The 19,137-nt window shown below is 41.9% G+C and overlaps 1 protein-coding gene across 2 annotated transcripts in view; it reads right to left on the minus strand.

Moving 5' to 3' along the window:
- cdh24b (cadherin 24, type 2b) overlaps nt 1-19,137 on the minus strand; it is a 176,617-nt gene that overhangs the window by 100,569 nt on the left and 56,911 nt on the right. Inside the window, exons 1-2 of one of the 2 annotated variants that reach the window (XM_079651807.1) lie at nt 18,603-18,944; nt 14,946-16,770 (exon numbers count right to left, since the gene is read on the minus strand). In XM_079651807.1, coding sequence (XP_079507933.1) covers nt 14,946-16,475 — 1,530 coding nt within the window. In that variant the 5' untranslated portion in view covers nt 16,476-16,770; nt 18,603-18,944. Of the gene's footprint in view, nt 1-14,945; nt 16,771-18,602; nt 18,945-19,137 lie in introns of those variants that run through there. The other variant, XM_079651806.1, reaches the window with a different exon arrangement.

Genomic DNA, 19,137 nt, shown 5'->3' on the forward strand with positions numbered 1-19,137 from the left:
GGAAAAAGAAAAATCTCCAACTGGGGCAGCATAGACAGGTCTTTTCTGTGTTTTACTCGCTACAGGGTGTACTTTGAGGGTTTGTGACTCTGCAGACCGTTTACATGCAGAAAAAGCTATATAAAACACAAGGGGACGGGTAATAACCAGAAAAGCATGACATGGGACCTTTAACACGGGGGGCCCTGATTAAAGCAAATTGTCATATTTTGGTTTAATACTTTGATATTGATGTTTTCAAGCTTATATTAGTTAAAACTTAACAAGCAGCAAAGCTCATCCACCGGTAACTGGTAAATATGTATAAGCTGTTGTTCAATTCATACGTGTTGAGCAACAGTGATGACTTAATGCTCAGATCTGATGATTAGCTGTTCCATTGTGGCTGACTGGGGGTGATGTGTCACCTTTCAGCTCGTGCCTTTATGACTCTCTTCTTCTCTCTTTCAGTTTGTAGTGTGACCTTTTCTTCTTCTACAACGCCTCTGTCCTCCTCTCTCTCCGTACCCTCCGCTCCCTGACTCACGCCTCCTTTAGGGGCACGGGGTAGAAGTGGAGTGCACGGTCCAGACCAGCGCATAATATTAGCTCAAGGTCACAGAGCTCACACTGGGCTATGCATAATCATGAGTTTGACTCCGGCAGGACCTCTCCACTTCACATATTCCTGAAGTCACTACCGGCTAAATGTGTAGCTCAGCGTTGACACGGCTAACCTTGGCGGGTTATCCCATGTGAGTAAAACCAGCTCCCATCCGTGGTTCAGTTTGTGTTTTTACATTAGGAACACCCTAACCCGGCGTTCCCAGGGTTATCTGCATTTTTTTATATTACGGGGCAGATGAAGTCTAAGCGGTTCATATTCTCTCGGAGATAAAGCACTGCTATTTTCACATCTTGGAGAGCGATGCTTTAAATTCACATGCTCGTGTTGCTGATTTGTTCGACATTATCCCGAGATGAAACAAGGGCTATAAAGGGAGAGGGGAGATTGGAAGTAAAGAAGAGAAAGACAGGCTGTGTTTCTTTTGAATTCTATCTTTAATAGACTCTGCGGTTTCTCCTCTTTTCTCCCTCATCCCAGCCGTGTTCCCTCAGACAGCCCATCCATTATTTTCTCTATGTGATCTTGCACCCACTCAGCAACAGAGACACAGATTTCGGGCTTGCAATAAAATTGTGTTTAACTGCTTGCCTCCATTCTCTCACTGTGCCTGCGCTCTTTTGTATTTCCCTCCGTGTAAACCCCCGGATTCTCCCCCACCTCTTTTCATAACCCTCTCTCCTTTTTTGTCTGTCTCTCTTCTGCTCGCTCCAGGCCGCGCAGGTCAGCTTTAGAGAAGTGTGTGATCTCCAGGGTTGATGTCACGATCTGTCTGTGTTGTGTTTTGTCTTGTTTTGTCTTTTTCTGTCTTTCGCTTCATGTTTTATTTTGAAAAGTCTTCACCCCCTGTCTTGCCTGTCGCTTTCTTTCTATGTTCCCTCCTACCTGATTACCCGATTGTGTTCACCTGGTGCCCCTGTGTTTTCTCCTCCCTCCTCACCTGTGTCTTGTTTGTTTGATTAGTCTTGTGTTTATTTAAGTTCTGGTTTTTCTGTCTGTCATTGTTGGTTCATTGTTTGTCATTGACTGTGTTCACGAGGTACAGTAGTGTTCTGTTTTGTTCCTTGAAATAAAGGTATTTGTTCTGTTTATTCTGCATTTGGGTCCTGCCTGCTTCACTCACCCTAACAGTTGGGTTGCAACGGAATACATGTAACGGCGTTACGTAATCAGAATACAAAAATCAAGTAACTGTATTCAGCTCGCGTTACATTTGAAAAACGAGTAATCTGATTACAGATACTTTCGTAAACCTGAAGTGAATACATTTTGGATTACTTATTGGAATTATTGGTGGAGAGATTTCCTCACAACATTTAATATTCATTACTAAAGGTACAGCCGCACAAAACCTATCACCGCCGCAGATGGAACAAAAAAGGGAGCGTTTGAAAAAAATGCGCGGGTCGCTCAGCGAAACGATAACAACGAAACATGGAGGAACAAAAGTCTGCGTTTAAATCGTGTGTGTGTGTGTGTGTGTGTGTGTGTGTGTGTGTGTGTGTGTGTGTGTGTGTGTGTGTGTGTGTGTGTGTGTGTGTGTGTGTGTGTGTGTGTGTGTGTGTGTGTGTGTGTGTGTGTGTGTGTGTGTTTAAAACACATCAGCCACACCGCTCTTTAGCCTTTCTAATGATTCTGAAGGTAAACACAGTGAAGGCAGTGCGTGAAAGGCACTGCGCGCTCCTCTTCTCAGAGGCTGAGTTAACCCTCCCGCTGCCTCCTGGTGCTGCAGAGATTTCATGAAGTGAAGGAGGTTTTCCTTCTATAAAACAGCTGTGGACAGCAGATACTGTGAGGGTCACAGGAATTAATTCATAGATCAAGGCAGACTGGTGCACACACTCTCCCGTTTTGCCAATCCGATGCTTGAACAAATAGCTCTACACCCCTGGCCAAAATGTCCTTAAAATGAAGTCCTATTTCGACATTTTAATTCATGTCCTGCCAACACTGGCAGGACAGAATGCGACACGCCCGTTCTAAACCGTGTCCCTAACTCCTCACACCCAAAGCTGCATCCCCAAAAAGTGTATTATGTTGTTACATTGTTTCAGGTGTTATTTTTCAGTTGTGCTCTTGATAAACAGTAAACACATGTTCAGTTTCCTTTTGCTTTTTGTGTCTCCTGTTCACCAAAACATACCCATCTGTGATGGAAAAAGAAAGTAATCCAAAAGTAATCTAAAAGTAATCTGATTACTTTTTTAAGACACGTAACTGTAACTGTATTCGGATTACTTCCAGAGCCATGTATTCAGTAATCACTCACTGATTACATTTACAAAGTAACCCTCCCTCCCCTTCCGTTCCTTCCCCCCCCCCTTAAACTGCCTCACACGTTTTTCCCCTCTGCCAGTTGTAAGCTATTAACCTTTCCTCACTTTCCACCACTCTTACTTTTCACCCCCCCCCCCCCTCCATTCTGTGTATCCACATGCCATTAACGCTGCCCTTAATGTGCTGTACATCGCTTTTTTCCTCCCGTGACCTCTCTGTACTCTCTCCACTTTTACCCTTTCTTCCGCATCACCCCTTTTCTTCGTCCTGCATGGTAATCTCGCTCTCTCTTGTTATCTCCCCCTCCCCTCTTTCCTCCCTCCCGACACTACTCTCTAATTGCTGTCTCACCCCTGCTGTGCTCGGACCCGGAGGCTAAATTATTGAAGGTGCCCGAGTGGAATCAAACGAAAAAAGACAGAGATGCTAACAAGGAGACGTATTTATAAAGAATAATTATTGATGAGTTCCTTGTCAGAAGGTATGTGTGTTTACAGTTAGGCCCTCCCGGTGCACCATCACACAGTTTTCCTTTTTTTTGTCTGCATGATTCCTAGCCTCATTCCTTTCCCTTTTTTTCCAAAAGGTTTCTTTTATCTGAGCACTGTTATAAATGACTTTGAAGAAGGTCTCACAAGCCTTCTGAGCTTTTGTATGCATTTGTGACACAAATATTTGTTTAACATCTTCAAGTCTTTGTGTGTTTATTTTTGTGATGGGGATGTGCACACAGCAGGAGTGAAGTGTTCACAGTAGAAATACCACTGTGTAAAGATACTCTGTATGTGTTGAGGACATATTCTGCATTGTTTCTTGAATGAGAGTAGGCCTATAAATAGTATTTGAAGATTTAAGATGTCAGTTCAGGTCGATTTTGTATGATAACTGGAAGTAATGTTTAAGGGGCAAATTTTCAGGTTCATATTTGTATTTAGCAGCGAATATTCGGATATTCGGCGCGCGCCCGCGCGGGGGGGAGGTATCAGGCGAGCTTCGACAGTGTATTTCAGTTTATTCAAGGCATTAATTTAGTTATTCTACAGTATTGTTGTTTTATAGTTATTTGTTAATGTAAATAACCCAATTTATGTTCTTTGAAATTGAAAAGGATATTGTGTTTGTTACTTTCGTTGCAGTTGTATATGTGTCTTAAGTGTAATTTGGCTTGGCTTCCTATTTTGTATGGACATGCTTTTTTTTTTCTTTTATTCTTTATTTATTTGCGGTCACATTATAGTACAAGTACAGTTTTTCAAATCATATATTTTTAGAGACCCGAAAGTGACAAATGAAATAGCAAACAAAATTAATCAAAGTAAAATAAAAACGAAAAAGTACACAGGGGTTGTTTGAAATAGCAAATGTCTACACATGTACATATGCATACATATAAACATACATATATACATTCAATACACATACATGTGACCATACATACATATCTATACATATACATTCAATCGGTGTATAGAAACAGTCAAACAAGGGATGGTCGTCTTTGGGATATGTAAATTCTCCACTTATTCCATATTTCTAATGTGTTTTCCTGAAGCCTCATTGAGAAGGTGATTCTTTCCATAACATAGATTTCATGGATTTTGTCGTACCAGTTGTCAAGAGAAGGGATATCCGCTTTGAGCCATTTTCTAGTTATTGCTTTTTTTGCTGCAACAGTAACAATTCCAAATAATTGTTTTGTTTTGGAGTTTGTGGGGATTGAATGTATGAGCCCAAATAGAAATTCTTCCCAGTTTAAAGGGATTTTTTCCTGTAGTATTATTTCAATTTCGATATGAATCTTTTCCCAAAAAGTTACTATTAAAGGGCAAGCCCAAAACAAATGGTAGTGATGTGCTAGCTGAGAACCACATTTCCTTCAGCAGCTGGGGGGCCCTAGATGATGTGATGACTGAGCAGGGCTGAAAAAGTACCTGCTCAGCATCTTCCAACTAAACATTCTGTAGGTGCCTGAGCTCGAGATCCTCCATTGAAAAGTACAGTAATTTGTCCAGACTTCGTCAGGGATGGTTTTTTTGGTTTCGTTTTCCCATTTGTGTTTTATATAGAAAGTATTTTCCTTTTTAATATCTTGAAGAGCTTGGTAAAGTTTTGAGATTACTTTCATCCCTGTGTCTGATGTGTATGCACTGGTGAAAACTATTAATAAAGGGTTTTCAAGGGCCTTCTGGCTGTCTGACAGGGAACTATTTAAGTAATGGTGTACCTGTAGAAATCTAAAAAATCACCGTTATTCAATCCATATAGTTTTTTTTGTGTTTGAAAATCAAACATGGTTCCTTTGCTGAAAAATGTGCAATATGAAGTAAGGCCATGTTTGGCCCAATGTTTAAATGTTTTATCCAGCTTGCTCAGGGTGAAATCAAGATCATGTGAGCACCATCTTAATATCTTAATTTCCTCCAGCAAGTCACTCCTGGTAAGGACCCTTAACCATAATTTTAAAGAGAGGTTTATCCAGCGGTTATCTTTTTCCAGTAAGTTTTTAACATGTCTTTTATCCCCTAACCTTGCCTCGATGGGTACTCCTCCTGATACATTATTCTCAATTTCTTTCCATCTAGCTCTGTAGTCTGGCTTGCACCAGCAGAACAAGCTTCTTAATTGGGCTGATATATAGGCAGGGGAGCGCTACTCCTCCCTTGTTTTTTGCTAGTTGAAGAGTACAGAATCTAATCCTTGGTTTCTTCCCTTGCCAAATGTACCTTGATAGGGTTTTATCCCATTCGTTAAACTGCTTGTTTGTGATTTCAATTGGTAGATTCTGGAAAAGGTATAAGAGTCTAGGTAGGATGTTCATTTTCACTGATTCTATTCGAGATTCAAAGCTCAGCACTGGGATCAAGTTCCATCTATTTATGTCTTCTTTTATTTTCTGACTTAGAGGGTTGACATTTAGTGTATACAATTCCTCTGAATCTTTAGAGATGCTTACTCCCAGATATTTTAAGTGGTTCAGATCCCAATTAAGATCAATGAGTGAGTTTATATGTTGGCTTGGCTTGTAATTAAAGCTCAGTATTTGGGTTTTTGTTATATTGAGTTTGTACCCTGAGACAGAACTATAAGTATCCAAAAAAGTCAGTAAACTCAAGAATGATTCATCTGGGTTTGACAGGTATATTAATATATCATCAGCAAATAATGATAATTTATGTTCCTGACCATATACTTCTACACCGGTAATATTGTTATTTTGAGTAACCCCCAAACTCAGAGCTTCGATATAAATTGCGAATAGCAGAGACATTGGACATCCCTGTCGTGTCCCTCTCTCAAGGTAGAAAGAATTTGATATGGCTCCGTTTATTTTTATTCTTGCATAAGGGTTGTCGTACAGTGCTTGAACCGTATTAATAAAGATCTTGTGAAAGCCAAACTTTTCAAGAACTTGGTATAGGAATTTCCAATTTAACTCGATCGAAGGCTTTTTCTGCATCGAGGCTCAAAAGTACTGCCTGGAGTTGGTTTTTGGATATATGTTCGACTATATGTAGAGTTCTGCGGATATTATCTTGAGTTTGCCGTTGTTTGATAAGTCTGATCTAGATTTATTATCTGAGGGAGGATTTCTTGCCAAAATGTGGGTAAAGATCTTATAGTCCTGTTTTAGCACACTTATTGGACGATAGCTTCCACAGTCACATTTGTCTTTCCCTTCCTTCGGTATCAGGGAAATGACTGCTTCCCCCCATGAGGGGGGGGGCTATGCCTGTCTGAAGCACGTGGTTAAAAGCATCCCTCATTGTTGGGATCAGTAGATCCTTAATTTCCCTGTACCATTCAGAAGGGAAACCATCTGGGCCTGCGGCTTTATTGGGTTTTAAGTCAGCGATTGCCTTTTCTACTTCTTTTCCCGTAATTTCTATAATTAATTTATGATTTTGCTCATCCCTCACTTTAGGAAAAGTTATCAAATCAAGGAAACTCCTGATGTTGGTTTTATCTATTTTAGGCTGTGAGTATAGGTTTTTATAGAAACAGACAAAAGTTTGATGTATGTCTTCTAAATTGCTATGTATAATACTTGTTTCAGGGTCTTTTATTTTATAAATTGTGTTTTCTACCTGTTTTTTTTTTAGTTTATAAGCCAATAGTTTTGCTGATTTACCTCCTACCTCATAATAACTTTGTTTTAGAAAGATTTTTTTTTTTTATGTTGTTTGAGAGGATTTCATGGAGTTCATTCTTTTTTTTATCTATTTCCATTTTAGTTTTTGTATTTAGAGTTTTCTTATGTATGTTTTCTAGATGTTTTAGTTCTGTTTGAAGCTGATTTGTTTTCTCTTTTCTTTGCTTATTTATGTTTGAGGAATATCCAATTATTTTTCCTCTTAGGACAGCTTTGCATGCATCCCACAGGATTATTGGGGACACTTCTCCATTATCATTGTCGTTCAGATAATCTTTTATATCGGTCCTGATTTGAGGCCAAATTTGGTTAAGAATTCCTGTGTTCAGTCTCCAGATTGTGCTTTTCCTTTTTAGTCCTAGATTTAATGCCATGGAGACCGGAGCATGGTCCGATAAGTCCATGGTCCCTATACTGCAATTTTGAACCCTATAAAAATCTTTCTGATACATAAACAGATAATCAAGCCTTGAATATACTGAGTGTGGGTGTGAGTAAAAGGTCAAATCTTTTGTAGACGGATTTAGGTCTCGCCATACATCCGAGAGTCCTAGGTCTCCCAAGATCAATTTAATGTTTAATGTCCTCCTGAGGAAAGGGGTTTTGATGTATCTAAAGTTGGGTTAAGTCTAACATTGAAATCTCCCCCACAAATTAAAATTCCTTGGGCCTCCAATGTTATTATTTCAAAAATGTGTTTGTAAAATGACAATTCAGATCCCGGAGGGGCATATACATTCAGGAGGGTAACTAAAGTACCCTCCAAATTTCCCCGAATAAGTACATATCTCCCATCTTGGTCCTTTTTTTCATATGTGCATTCGAAATTTTATTTACCGGAGATTAAGATTGTTACGCCCCTCCTGGATCCCTTTCTGTAAGAGGATGAATATGGACTGAAGTTCCACTTTTTAAGTTTTTGGTGTTCCTGTTCTGTTAGATGAGTCTCCTGCAGGAGGGCTATTTCTGCTCCAACTCTTTTTAATTTTGACATTACTTTATTCCTTTTAATTGGATTTCCCAGACCGTTCACATTGTATGTAATTACTTTAATTGACCCTTTACTTTGCATGGTGGTTATTTGCCTTTATTTTAAATCCATGAGTTCCTACATTTAAATCATTTCTCGCATCCCCTGTTGTATATAACATTAATAAAATCCAAAACTATAACCAAAAAAGGTATAACAAAGTAATATCCACAAACATAAGTGACATTGACTTCCAGGTTTAAGGCCACATATTGGGCCTTGGAGTGTTGTAGTGTGGAGGGAAAGTCTCTTCCTCTTAGTGATGGAAGGGGGCCCTCTTCAGCCCTTAAGCTGATACAATGGTCCATAGAATACAGAGTAGCAATCCGACCCAAAATATGGCTCACATGTGCCCGTGATATAAGCCTTCTATTCAATTTGATCTCAACCTTTGGGTAGGGAGAAAAATAATAGTAGTAAAGGCAAGGAAAAAAGAGAAAAAATAATAGTCTCATTTGCCTCAAAATAGCCGTATTGTTCTTGTTTCTTTTTAACCAAGATTTTCAGAAAGGAGTATCCATTAAAGAGGGCGTTTATGAAACATAGGCTACTTATCAGATATCCTGATGTCGAAGCTTCGGAGCCGTTCCTTGTAAAGTTGCTTGGAGCTCGGGTGCAGTTGACCTCCTCGCTTTCTGCTGGGTTCCCAGGTCGGCCGGTTAATCTGGTCCAGTAGCGAGCTCGGATTTTTTAGGACAGTCACTGTTATCCCTCTCTTCACCATATCTGCTGTTGCCTCCTCAGCTGAGTTGTAGACCACTGGATTATCATCATAAAATACTTTTAATCTGGCCGGGAATGGGCTCTGGAATCTTATGTTTCTTTCCTTAAGTGCCGCTTTGGCTTCCGCATACTGCCTCCTCCTTCTCTGCAATTCAGGTGAGTAATCATGGTCCACGTTGACCTTTTTTTCTTTGAAATAAAAACCCTTTTTCTGCCAGGCTTTTTTGATTACGTCTTCTTTCATTTTAAAACTTGAACATTTCACCACCAGAGATCTCGGTGAGGCCTCGGCCGGAGGTTTGGGGCCGAGCGCACGGTGCGCCCTCTCAATCTGTAGCGTAGAGGGGGTCAGTTCCAGACCTTTAATCAGTAGCTCTTCCACAAATGCGATCACCGATGTCGACATGGCTTCTGCTCCTTCCTCTACTCCGTAAATCCTTACATTCTCGCGGCGTGTTCGTCCCTCTAGGTCCGTCAGTTTAGCCTCTGTCTGTACCTGTAGCTTCACTAGGCCAGATACCACCTCTTCCCATGACTGGATCCTGGTCTCGGCTGCGTCAATTCGTTCCTCTGCTTCCTCCATTCTTTTATTAATTTTATTGATGTCTTCCTTTATTCCGCTGAGTTGTTGGCAGGAGTCTTTTCTAAAGTCTCGCAGCTCTTTTAGAATTAAACTCATATGATCTTCCCCGCTGGGAACTGCGTCATCTGGCTGCGTGTCATCATCCATGCTGTTGCTGACTTGAGACAGCTGATCGATTTCTTCCTCGTCAAGCTTTTTACTTTGTGTTGTATTTCTCTTTCCTTTTCTGGAAATTTTTCGTTAGTCCGATATTTCCCCGTTGACTTAAATGCACTCAAAGAGTTGGATTGCGTTGTTCGGACAGTGTTTTTAGATATTTTAGGTCGCGAGCGTGTTGTTCTAAGCTTCCATCTCTGTGCCGGACCGGAAGTAGTGTCTCATGCTTTTTTTTAAGGAGAGTTAGCGCTGTTGAAAGGAAGTTGTTGTTGCTATGGAAAAAACGTGACGGACAAAAAGAGCGAAGATTAACGGAGAACAGCAATATCTACATATAAAGACGGAGAAAGTAAACAATAACATTTATGGTTAAGTGATAGCACCCTCCGAAGAGGCACAAGCTCCTACGTTGATATTGGAGATTTCAATAAATTCAATTTCAGCTGCACTGTGGCTGCCAAAAAAAAATAATATCCGAATAACGAAACTGAAAACCGAATATTCGGATATTCGGGTACAGCCCTACCCTACTGTGACATGTTTATTTTGCTAATAGTACCTGTGCTGCAGCACCTCTTTTCACCCTCTGTCTGAAACCAGAGCCCAGTATGCTCTGATTGGTTAGCTGTCCAGCTCTGTTGTGATGCTTGTCAAATGCTTAGAAATGTCCCGAAATTTAGCATATCACGTACAATGTTTTGGAGGGCTTGCTAATAGAAGAGTGAGTGTGACATAGTGATGTCACTATGTTACAGAAGTGAACCAAGGAGTCCAATGGAGGCGTTTCAGGAAGGGGGGAGGGGTGTGTTGGAGAAAACTCCCTCTGGAGGGAACTTTGGGATTCAGACCATTTAAGTGCACAAATATATATATATGCATATAACACACTACAGGAAATAAGTATAATAGGGCCTCTTTAAAATTCTAAAGTTTGGTACAAAATTACACATTTAATGTTAACTGCAGGCAGGAAATGCTCTTAGAGGTTTGAGAACATTCCAGAAAAAAAATGCACAACAAGGGTTACTACTACGAAACTGAGTCGCAAGACATCTTTAAGCAGTTGAGCAATAAGAGCAGACTGGGCTCTGGTTTCAGACTGAGGGTGAAAAGAGGTGCTGCAGCACAGGCAGTATGAGAAAAATACAGAGCTTTCTGAACATTAAAGCATGGACACATATCCCAGTAGAGGCACAAAATACAAATACGGCCTCTTTAAAGAGACCAAGTTTTAGCTAATTTAGCCACTTAAATAAAGCTTTATTGCCAAAACCCATCATATCTTTGTGATGATCTCACATGCATTTTGCATGTAACATCTAGCAGAAAGTGAAATAAATGGTGCAATATCTCCCATGGAAATGTTGTGGAGTAGAAGTCTAAAGTAACATGAAATATAAATCATTAAGCAAAGGCACTTTACCTCAAAATTGCATGTGATGGAATGTACTTAGTTACTTTACCCAACTCATGGCTTGTGGCTAATGACTAAAAGGGCTCTTGCTAAAGTGAACATCGGAGAAAATAACATAATGTGAATACACACGTACGAGTTCTCAAACACCGGCACTTAACTTCCTGTGACAGCCTCCTTCACGCCCTTGCATCACACCACCAACTTCCTACGAGCACTTTCGGATAATTTCATGTGTGCGCACGTTGCACCCAGAGGCCATGCACAGAGGCGCTGGAGCTATCAATACCAGAACGCTCATGACTATCTAATTTATATATATTTAGATGCCTTCGGGCTGGAGGAATCTTTTAACTTAATTTTGCAGAGCAATCTTCACCAGTGACTGTTAATAAATGATTCAAAATTATAAGAGAGTGCTACTACCCTCGAGAATTGGTTGCTATTGTCTAATGTGGCAGAATCTGAAAGTATTTAATTAGTCATTCACATTGATGTCTGCACGTTTGATGTTTTAACTGTGCTGCAGTGTCATTCGTCGTTAAGACAATAATGTTAATTGTGTTATACAGGCATATTTCATGAGCTATGAATTATGTATGTTGGGGCTGATGTTAATGATATGCTAATGATGATGATCGCCTAGCCCTAGGTCCATTTCCTGTTACACTGGTGATTACATATGCCTGTTCGCAGACGTGCCAGGTAGCTCACACACTTAGCATGCGTACTTCAGGAGAGTGGCAGGGTGAGTGTTCACTCCTGTCCTTAGAAAATAAAGGTTGTTGAAGACGTCACATTTTAGGTTTATTGTCAAATATGTTTACTGAAGATAAAAATACGAATATGTAGAATGGGAAAATTATTCCTTAATTATATATAAAAAATATAGGTAATATTTTTTGGGATTATTTTCTTATTTATGATTTGCATTCCATATATATTTTACCATCCTATTTTATTATATTTTCTTTATCTTAGTTTTTTTTTATTGTTTTTTTTTCATTCAATTTACATTTCTATGTCATGTTTTGGGTATATTATCCTTTATAGAAAAGCATTCAGTGCAGCATATTTTTGATAAAGGGGCTATACAAATACATTTGATTATTATTATTTATTTGTATACATGCAAGACTGAGAAATTGTCATTTCGATCTAGACAAAACACTTTTTAAGTTATCTTTTGGGTATATCCTCCTTTACAGAAGAGCATTTAGCGGTGCGTTTTTGTATGAAAAGTATTGCAAATAGATTATTATTATAAATGTGTATATTTTTTATTTCAGGGCAAGATGGAAATGCTGGAATTTCTTTCTAGAGAGGAAGGAAATGCTATATATATGTGTCACATTGTATCCCCGCACGAGGTGTTAGGGAGTTTGCATTTCAAGAGGAGAGGAAAAGGAGGAAGAAAAGCTAATCAGAAAGTGGTTGGTTTTTTTTCTTAATCCCAGCTCTGCTGAGGCGCCTTTTCTCCGTTAGAAAAGTCTGTGTTTCTTTCACACTGCCTCTGCAATCACTTGAAACCCCATTACAGAACATGTGACAGCATCAATTAAATTCACAATTATCACGGGGCAGAGACACTCCGTCGGGAGAAAATATAGTTACATGGCATCGTCTGTGTGTGTGTGTGTGTGTGTGTGTGTGTTTGTGCGCATGTGTCTTAATATCTGCTTGTGTGTGTAGATAAAGTGAGTGTTGATAAAGAGCAGAAAACTGTGTCAGACGGTTCAGATGTTTTTTTCTTGCCCTTTTTTTTACGCAATTCTTGTAAACCTCTTCAAAAAGAAGACACTACGAGTTGCAAATAACAACTTAGATCTTTGATGCTATTGACAGATTTCAAGGGCCACTCCAGCGTCAGCGAATGGCCATCTGGTGATTAATTATTTTAGATTTAATACCAAATGAGTTATATATATAAATATACATGGAAAAATTAGACTGGGCGGTGTCAATGTGTCCACAAAGTTGGCCCCGGCCCTCACTCATTATCGCCTTAGCAGCAGGGTCCTTTGTCTCCCACGGACATCACAGATTAGAGTATTGGCTCTTGTATGCAGCTTTGCGGAGATTTATCCAGATTGAACTGTCCGAGATCACAGAAAAAACCCCCGACATGAATCAGTGTTAGAGGGTGGATTGTTAAATATAGCCCACAATTAAATACTGAATCACACCTTGAGATGTGCGTAGTTGTGTGTTGGACACAGTAAAGCCGTCTGAAGGAGGGACACGTGTTGTGAGGCACAGGCAGGAGTGTTTGCAAGTGATTGAGCCTGAATTTGGAGTGTTAGATCTGGCAGGTGGAGCTGCTCCGGCCTGTACAGTCCATTTCTTCACGCTCTCCATCACAGTGCTCTCCATTAAAGCACAATCAGGTCCCTTGTAGGGAAAAACACGGCAGCGTGTCAGCATTGATCTCTCTACCTATAGCACTGGCATGCACTGGAGCAGAGCAGGAGATTAAAAATTCATAAGCGTATTAAGATCTATAAGAGCATTATGCATCTGTGCCGTCACTGTCTAATACAGTAGGGTACTAATCATACGCATCTCAGGCGCGCGCACACACACAAACACACAGTCACAATAGCATTCTGGGTGCTCTCCAAGTGTCAGCACTATCATATGGGCATGTGTGTGTGGCCTGGCAGTGTTCCCTTCTTGAGTGCCATACAATGTGCTGGCATAAATACCTGCTTGACACAGCAGATTGGCACTAATGGCTTTACACGTGGTGCCATCTGTAAGCTGGACCGTTAGCTCTTGCATCTTTCTCCATGGCCAGTAACAATGTTTCGTAGCTCGGACCATCATCACTCATACCGAAAAGGCAACAAAAAGCCAAATTAAATGTTGGCTAATCATCAGCTCGCTCAGGGAGGCTGTGCATAACACTGCGGGCTCCTGTCCGTCTGTGGGCACCTGGGTATTCAGATCAAAAAATGCAAAGCAATTTAGGCCCTTTCGTCTATGGAGTGCCAGACACCCCCCACCGAGCCGAAGCCCTTCACTGCCGGCGCATCTTTGAGCACCTGCACACACACAAACACGCCGATTTCTAACTGTGGCTTCCAACAGCCTGCAGCAGTCGCACAGGGATCATTACTATTCATTTGCTCAGCAAACTGGCCACACAGGCTTATAAATTAGCTCATCTACTGCAGCTGGGTACTGAGACAGTTGGCGCACGCTGAGGGGCCCGAGAGCAGCGGCCATTATAGAGCAGGGCTCCGAGACACCTTCTGTCGGGTGCACGTGACCTCCTCCCCGCTCATCTGCTCGCAAGGTTCAGAGGAGGGAGGGTGTGTCGGACGCTGGCGGTAAAACAGGCCCAGTCGATGATTCTAATAAATTACAGAACCGAGCAATAGGACCACAGCCCTGTGAGTGTTGTGCTGAGGGAGAATGAAATGATAAATCCTGTCAAAACCAAGTGTAAATCAGTCTGAATGAAATAGCATTAGCGGGACCTTTCAGCCTCTCTGACCATGAGGGGGAGGAGATGTGACAGGTTTGACCTACAGGGAAATGAGGGAACATTCGGACAACTCTTGCTTTCTGCCTTGGGGTGAGGATCAATGGTGGAAAGAAAAAGTAAAGCTATTAATTCTCCTGGATATGTCAATTTCCATTGGCGGGTGCAGATTGGTAGTGATCATGACTGGCCCCTTGGGCAAACGAGATCTGGGGCCTTTGTTGTGCCTCAGTACGCCATTGATTCATTTAAGTTTTTACTGCCACCTGGAAGGCACCACATCATGCTGGAGCAACGTAAATCAATTCCAATTGCAGGTTTATAACAATGCACAAAAACAGTGGGAGCGTGACTGCGGGGTTAAATTATACTAAGCACTTCTTGTTTGAGATGTGAACCTGAGAGAAGGGCCGGAGGTTAAATAAGCCATGTAAGAGACTTGTAACAGTGTCTTAAATATTCATAAAACCCTCATTAAATAGATAAAAGCTCTTGTAAAGGATGAATGAAGTTTTCCTTACCCGTCCGATGAGCACAGGCTCCGGCCCGGCGTACTCTTCGATCACAAAGAACTGGTTCCAGATCCAGCTCCTCCTGCTGCGGGAGCGTGGCCCCTGACCCTCCATGTTGTCCTGCTCCTCCTCTTCCACCTCCGCTTCCTCAAACACAAGGCCATTCCCGTTTTCTGGATTGACAGCTTGAGTTCCCATGTCTTTCGTATCGTGGCTCCATGCGGGAGCCGGGTGGAGCCTCAGGACATGACTGCTGTTGACAAGTTTATTGTCTTCATCTGCAGGGTACTGAGCTGTGCTGAGCTCTGTTTGAGCAGCGAGAACTGACTCTTTTAATGGGTCTCTGCGGGGATCGGCTGCTCCGATCCCCGGTCGTTCTCCCTCGGGTTGCATCGTCAGCACAGACGGCGGAGAATCATTTGTTTCGGAGGGAAGATACTGCGGGAGATGTTTTGTCCATGTAAATGGTGGTTCCATTTGGCTGATTGGTAGTTCTCTCTCGGGGGTGATGTTGGCCTCGCTGTGGGGTGTTGACAGCAAACGGAAAAGGCGTTTGCTCTTGCTATCGCCACCGCCTGAACCCTGCATTCCCAGGCTGCCCTGCCCTTTACTCAAAGCTGGGTTGACTTCACTTATAGGACTAACACGAGTGTTCGCTCCCTGCTCACGATTCATATCTGGAGTGGTGACTGGGCTTAAATAAGGGAACGCTGTCTGATTATCAAAACCAGTGTGGAGCTGAGTGACAACCATATCTTGTCTTGGCACTTTCTGAGCCTCCAACTCTCTGTGATTAACGTCAATCAAATCTCTCTTCCTGCTCCGGCTGCCCTTGCTCGGAAAGCTCAGGCTGGGAACGCTCTGCATTTGGGAATTGACGATCCTAACTAGGTTCTCTTTCGACAGCAGCTTCAGAACCCCGTAACTACCCGTGAGGTTCAGCTTTTGGTTTGAATCTATGCTGAATCCTTTTCCTGGCACACCTGTAGTGTAGACACCCAAATCTGGTCTGCTCCTGGTTCTAGAGCCGGATTTAAACTTAGTTTTATTGGCGTGTAGCTCCGACTTGTGGTGGATTGCAAATTTCTTCTCTGACCTTACTATTTTTATAGAAGTCTCAGCATTCTTTGTGTTGTTCTTGACTTTCTTAGCATCTTGGTTTAGCTCCTTGCTATAGGCTAATATGTGCAGAGTTACTTCTTTTTTATTGACAGAGTCAACCTCGCGCTTGGGTTTGAAAGCTTGTCGCTCCTTGTTGGCTACTGAGGAAGCAGCGTGATTCAGCAATTTTTTGGGATGAGAATAAGATCCAGTGTCACCCGCCTGCTCGTGACTAATCAGGTTTCTAAGAGGCACCACGGGCATTGCATTCGCATCCACGCTTGCATCCCATTGGTCTGTATCTCTGCTCTCCCCTAGCTTCAGCGAGTGCAATCCACCCACTCCTCTCCTCCTTAAAATCTTACTGGCCGAGGCACTTCCTGCGAGCCCCTCCCACAGGCATAAGGAAACCAATAGGAGCAGATTCCTTGTAATCATCTTGTCTTGGGGCGAGATGTCCTAATTTGAGCGAGGTTTGCTGTTAGGCAGGCCTTGTTTTCCGGTTGTCTTCATTCTCTCCTCTGTCTTCCCTCTTTCCATCCCCCTCCTCTCACTCTTTCATTCTGTGTCCTTCACACTGAGCTGGAGGGCAGGTGTCAGTCACTCTCTTCTCCCCCTTTATTTTCACACCGCCTAATATCCTCCTCTATCTCGCCGAGCCCCTCTCTGCTGATGTTCTTCCCACTTCTCTCACGAAGCGTCTCTTTCAGTTTCCCACGGAGGGTTGGACACCCTGAGAATAAAGATAAAGATAATTAAGTTAAAACTTGAATCATCGCACAGCGTTAATTAATAGTGAAGCAGCGTAGACAGGTAGGAGACGAGCAGGCAGGACTGAGCCTTTTAACAAAGCAGGAATCATATCTTCACAAGCACAGGGGGCTTTTTAGGCCCAGAACACACATACCTCCATAATAGAGTGCCACAGTAACGCATCCTAAAACCCGGAAGTAAGTTAGCATTATGCCACTTCCGGTAATATATCCACATAAATCTTATCGACAGATTTATAATTCGAAAATTATAAAAGTAGAGTAGACATGTGGATATTATCCGGCTGAAAAAAACTTGATCTGTCTCTTCAATTTGTGTCAACCACAGACCTTATTTCTAGCTTTTTTCCAAAATCCTATGGAGAAATTGCATTGTTTTTTGTCGAAGGAACCGGAAGGAGTTTACTTCAGGGTTTTAGGACGCGTCACTGTGGCACTCTATGACCCGAGTGTCTTTTCTCACATCATTCAAATAAGAGACAAAGTTTTCATGTTACTATTCTACATGGGAAAAGATAGGATAACACCATTAGAAAACGCTCAGAGCAGCTATTAATGGGAACAACTGTCAAGGATTTTGGACTGCAGAGCAAAAAGAGACCAGCAAGCTCCCCATCACTTTGATGTGTGATTAATTAGCTGGATTAATGCTGTGCTTTGATTAGTCAGTTTGCATCCCAATAAAAGCGCGCAAGCTGTGGACGCAGATGCACTTTGTTGTACATGGCGCCTTGAGCGATGTTAAAAGCTTCCTTGGCTCTCATGGATCTGACTCACGCTCTCATATTTCTTGTATGCACTTGAATCTCAAATGGAATTCCTACGCCAAATCAAAATGTCAGATATCAATCAGCGGGCTTGTTTTTCTGATAAGAGTGGACACACTTCAGTTGTATTTCAGTAACATCAGCCTAGGCGTCTGACGAGTCAATAATGTGGCTATTTGCCAGATTGCATTAAAATAAATAGTTTATTATTTATTATTACTGTGTTCAGAAAAAGACTGGCGTGTGCTACTGTATGCTAAAAATTGCAATGTAAAAATATATAGGAGCTTACATTTCCCACAATTAAACTCAATAGCATTTATCCTCATCATGTCATATGTAAGTATCACATGTTCTTTTTCAAAGGAATACTTTATCTGCAAAATTACCATTTCTATATTAATTACTCACATGAAACGCTTATAGTAAATACTGTGCATGTTTCAACAATACAACAGTTTCTTCATAGTGTTCTTCATGATGTAAATGTGAACTCCATGTCCTAAATCTGTCAAATGTACCCATGGATAATACACACAAAATCTGTAAAATATATATTATATATATCAAGTATCAACATATTTGATAAAACTTGTGTTAAATAGTTCCGGTTTCATGGTGTCCTATGCAGCGGGTTGTGGTTTGTCAATGTGGTACAGACAGACCCTGTCAGCATAATCACTGGGGCAAGACTGAAGTTGGGATGTTCCTCCTGGAATACTTTTCACCCTTTCCTCTCCCTCTCACATTCTCCTTTCCCTGTCTCTCTTCCACTAAGAAAAGCTTTTTGATGAACAGCAACGGAGAAAAAAAAAAAAGGATTATCCACCCATCCTCCGCATTCCCACCTCTCCCACTCACCACCTGTCTCCCCCTCGGCATATCTATCTTGCTAAATCTCCCTCTATCCCTGCTCTTAGACTGGCTATTGTTTTAGCATCCTCTCCTCTAACCGCAGCTTGCTCCTATCCTCTTTTCCTCCCTCTCATCTGTGTCAATCACGAACCTGTCACTGTGTCCCTCACCCTCTGTGCACTCTGACGCTTCAATCAATCAGCCGATCTCCTTCCTCGGCCTTGCTACATTGGAACTGACAGGCGTCGAGCTGGCCACCATCTTTATGACAGGCTACAACCCCCATAGAAAATCAACTCGTCCAACAGGATGTATCCGGTATATAGGGGACTAGCTGCAACATGCTGTGCAGCAATGTACAGACTTAAGTCGTATAATAAACGTCACACGGAGGCCGATACAGACGATGTGAGGGGGCGTTATCTCCAATGTACAGCATGAGCAGGCGATCGGAGGTGAATTCAATGACAGAGCTCCTCTCCCTCCCACAGGAACTTATCAGCCGGGAGTTTGATGGCCAGGCAATCATTGCCACGGGCACCTTGTTAACAAGCCTGGGGCAGGTGCCTGGATGCAGGGCAGAATATCAACATGGCCCCGGCGCCGGCAGAGCACAAGTTTAAAACATTTTTAGTGCGGTGGAGTGACGTTTTATCAATGTAAGGTTTTCTTTGGAGCACCAAACTAATGGGGAGGGTGGGGGGA

Source organism: Notothenia rossii (assembly GCF_949606895.1).
Source record: "Notothenia rossii genome assembly, chromosome: 9".
Taxonomy (NCBI): domain Eukaryota; kingdom Metazoa; phylum Chordata; class Actinopteri; order Perciformes; family Nototheniidae; genus Notothenia; species Notothenia rossii.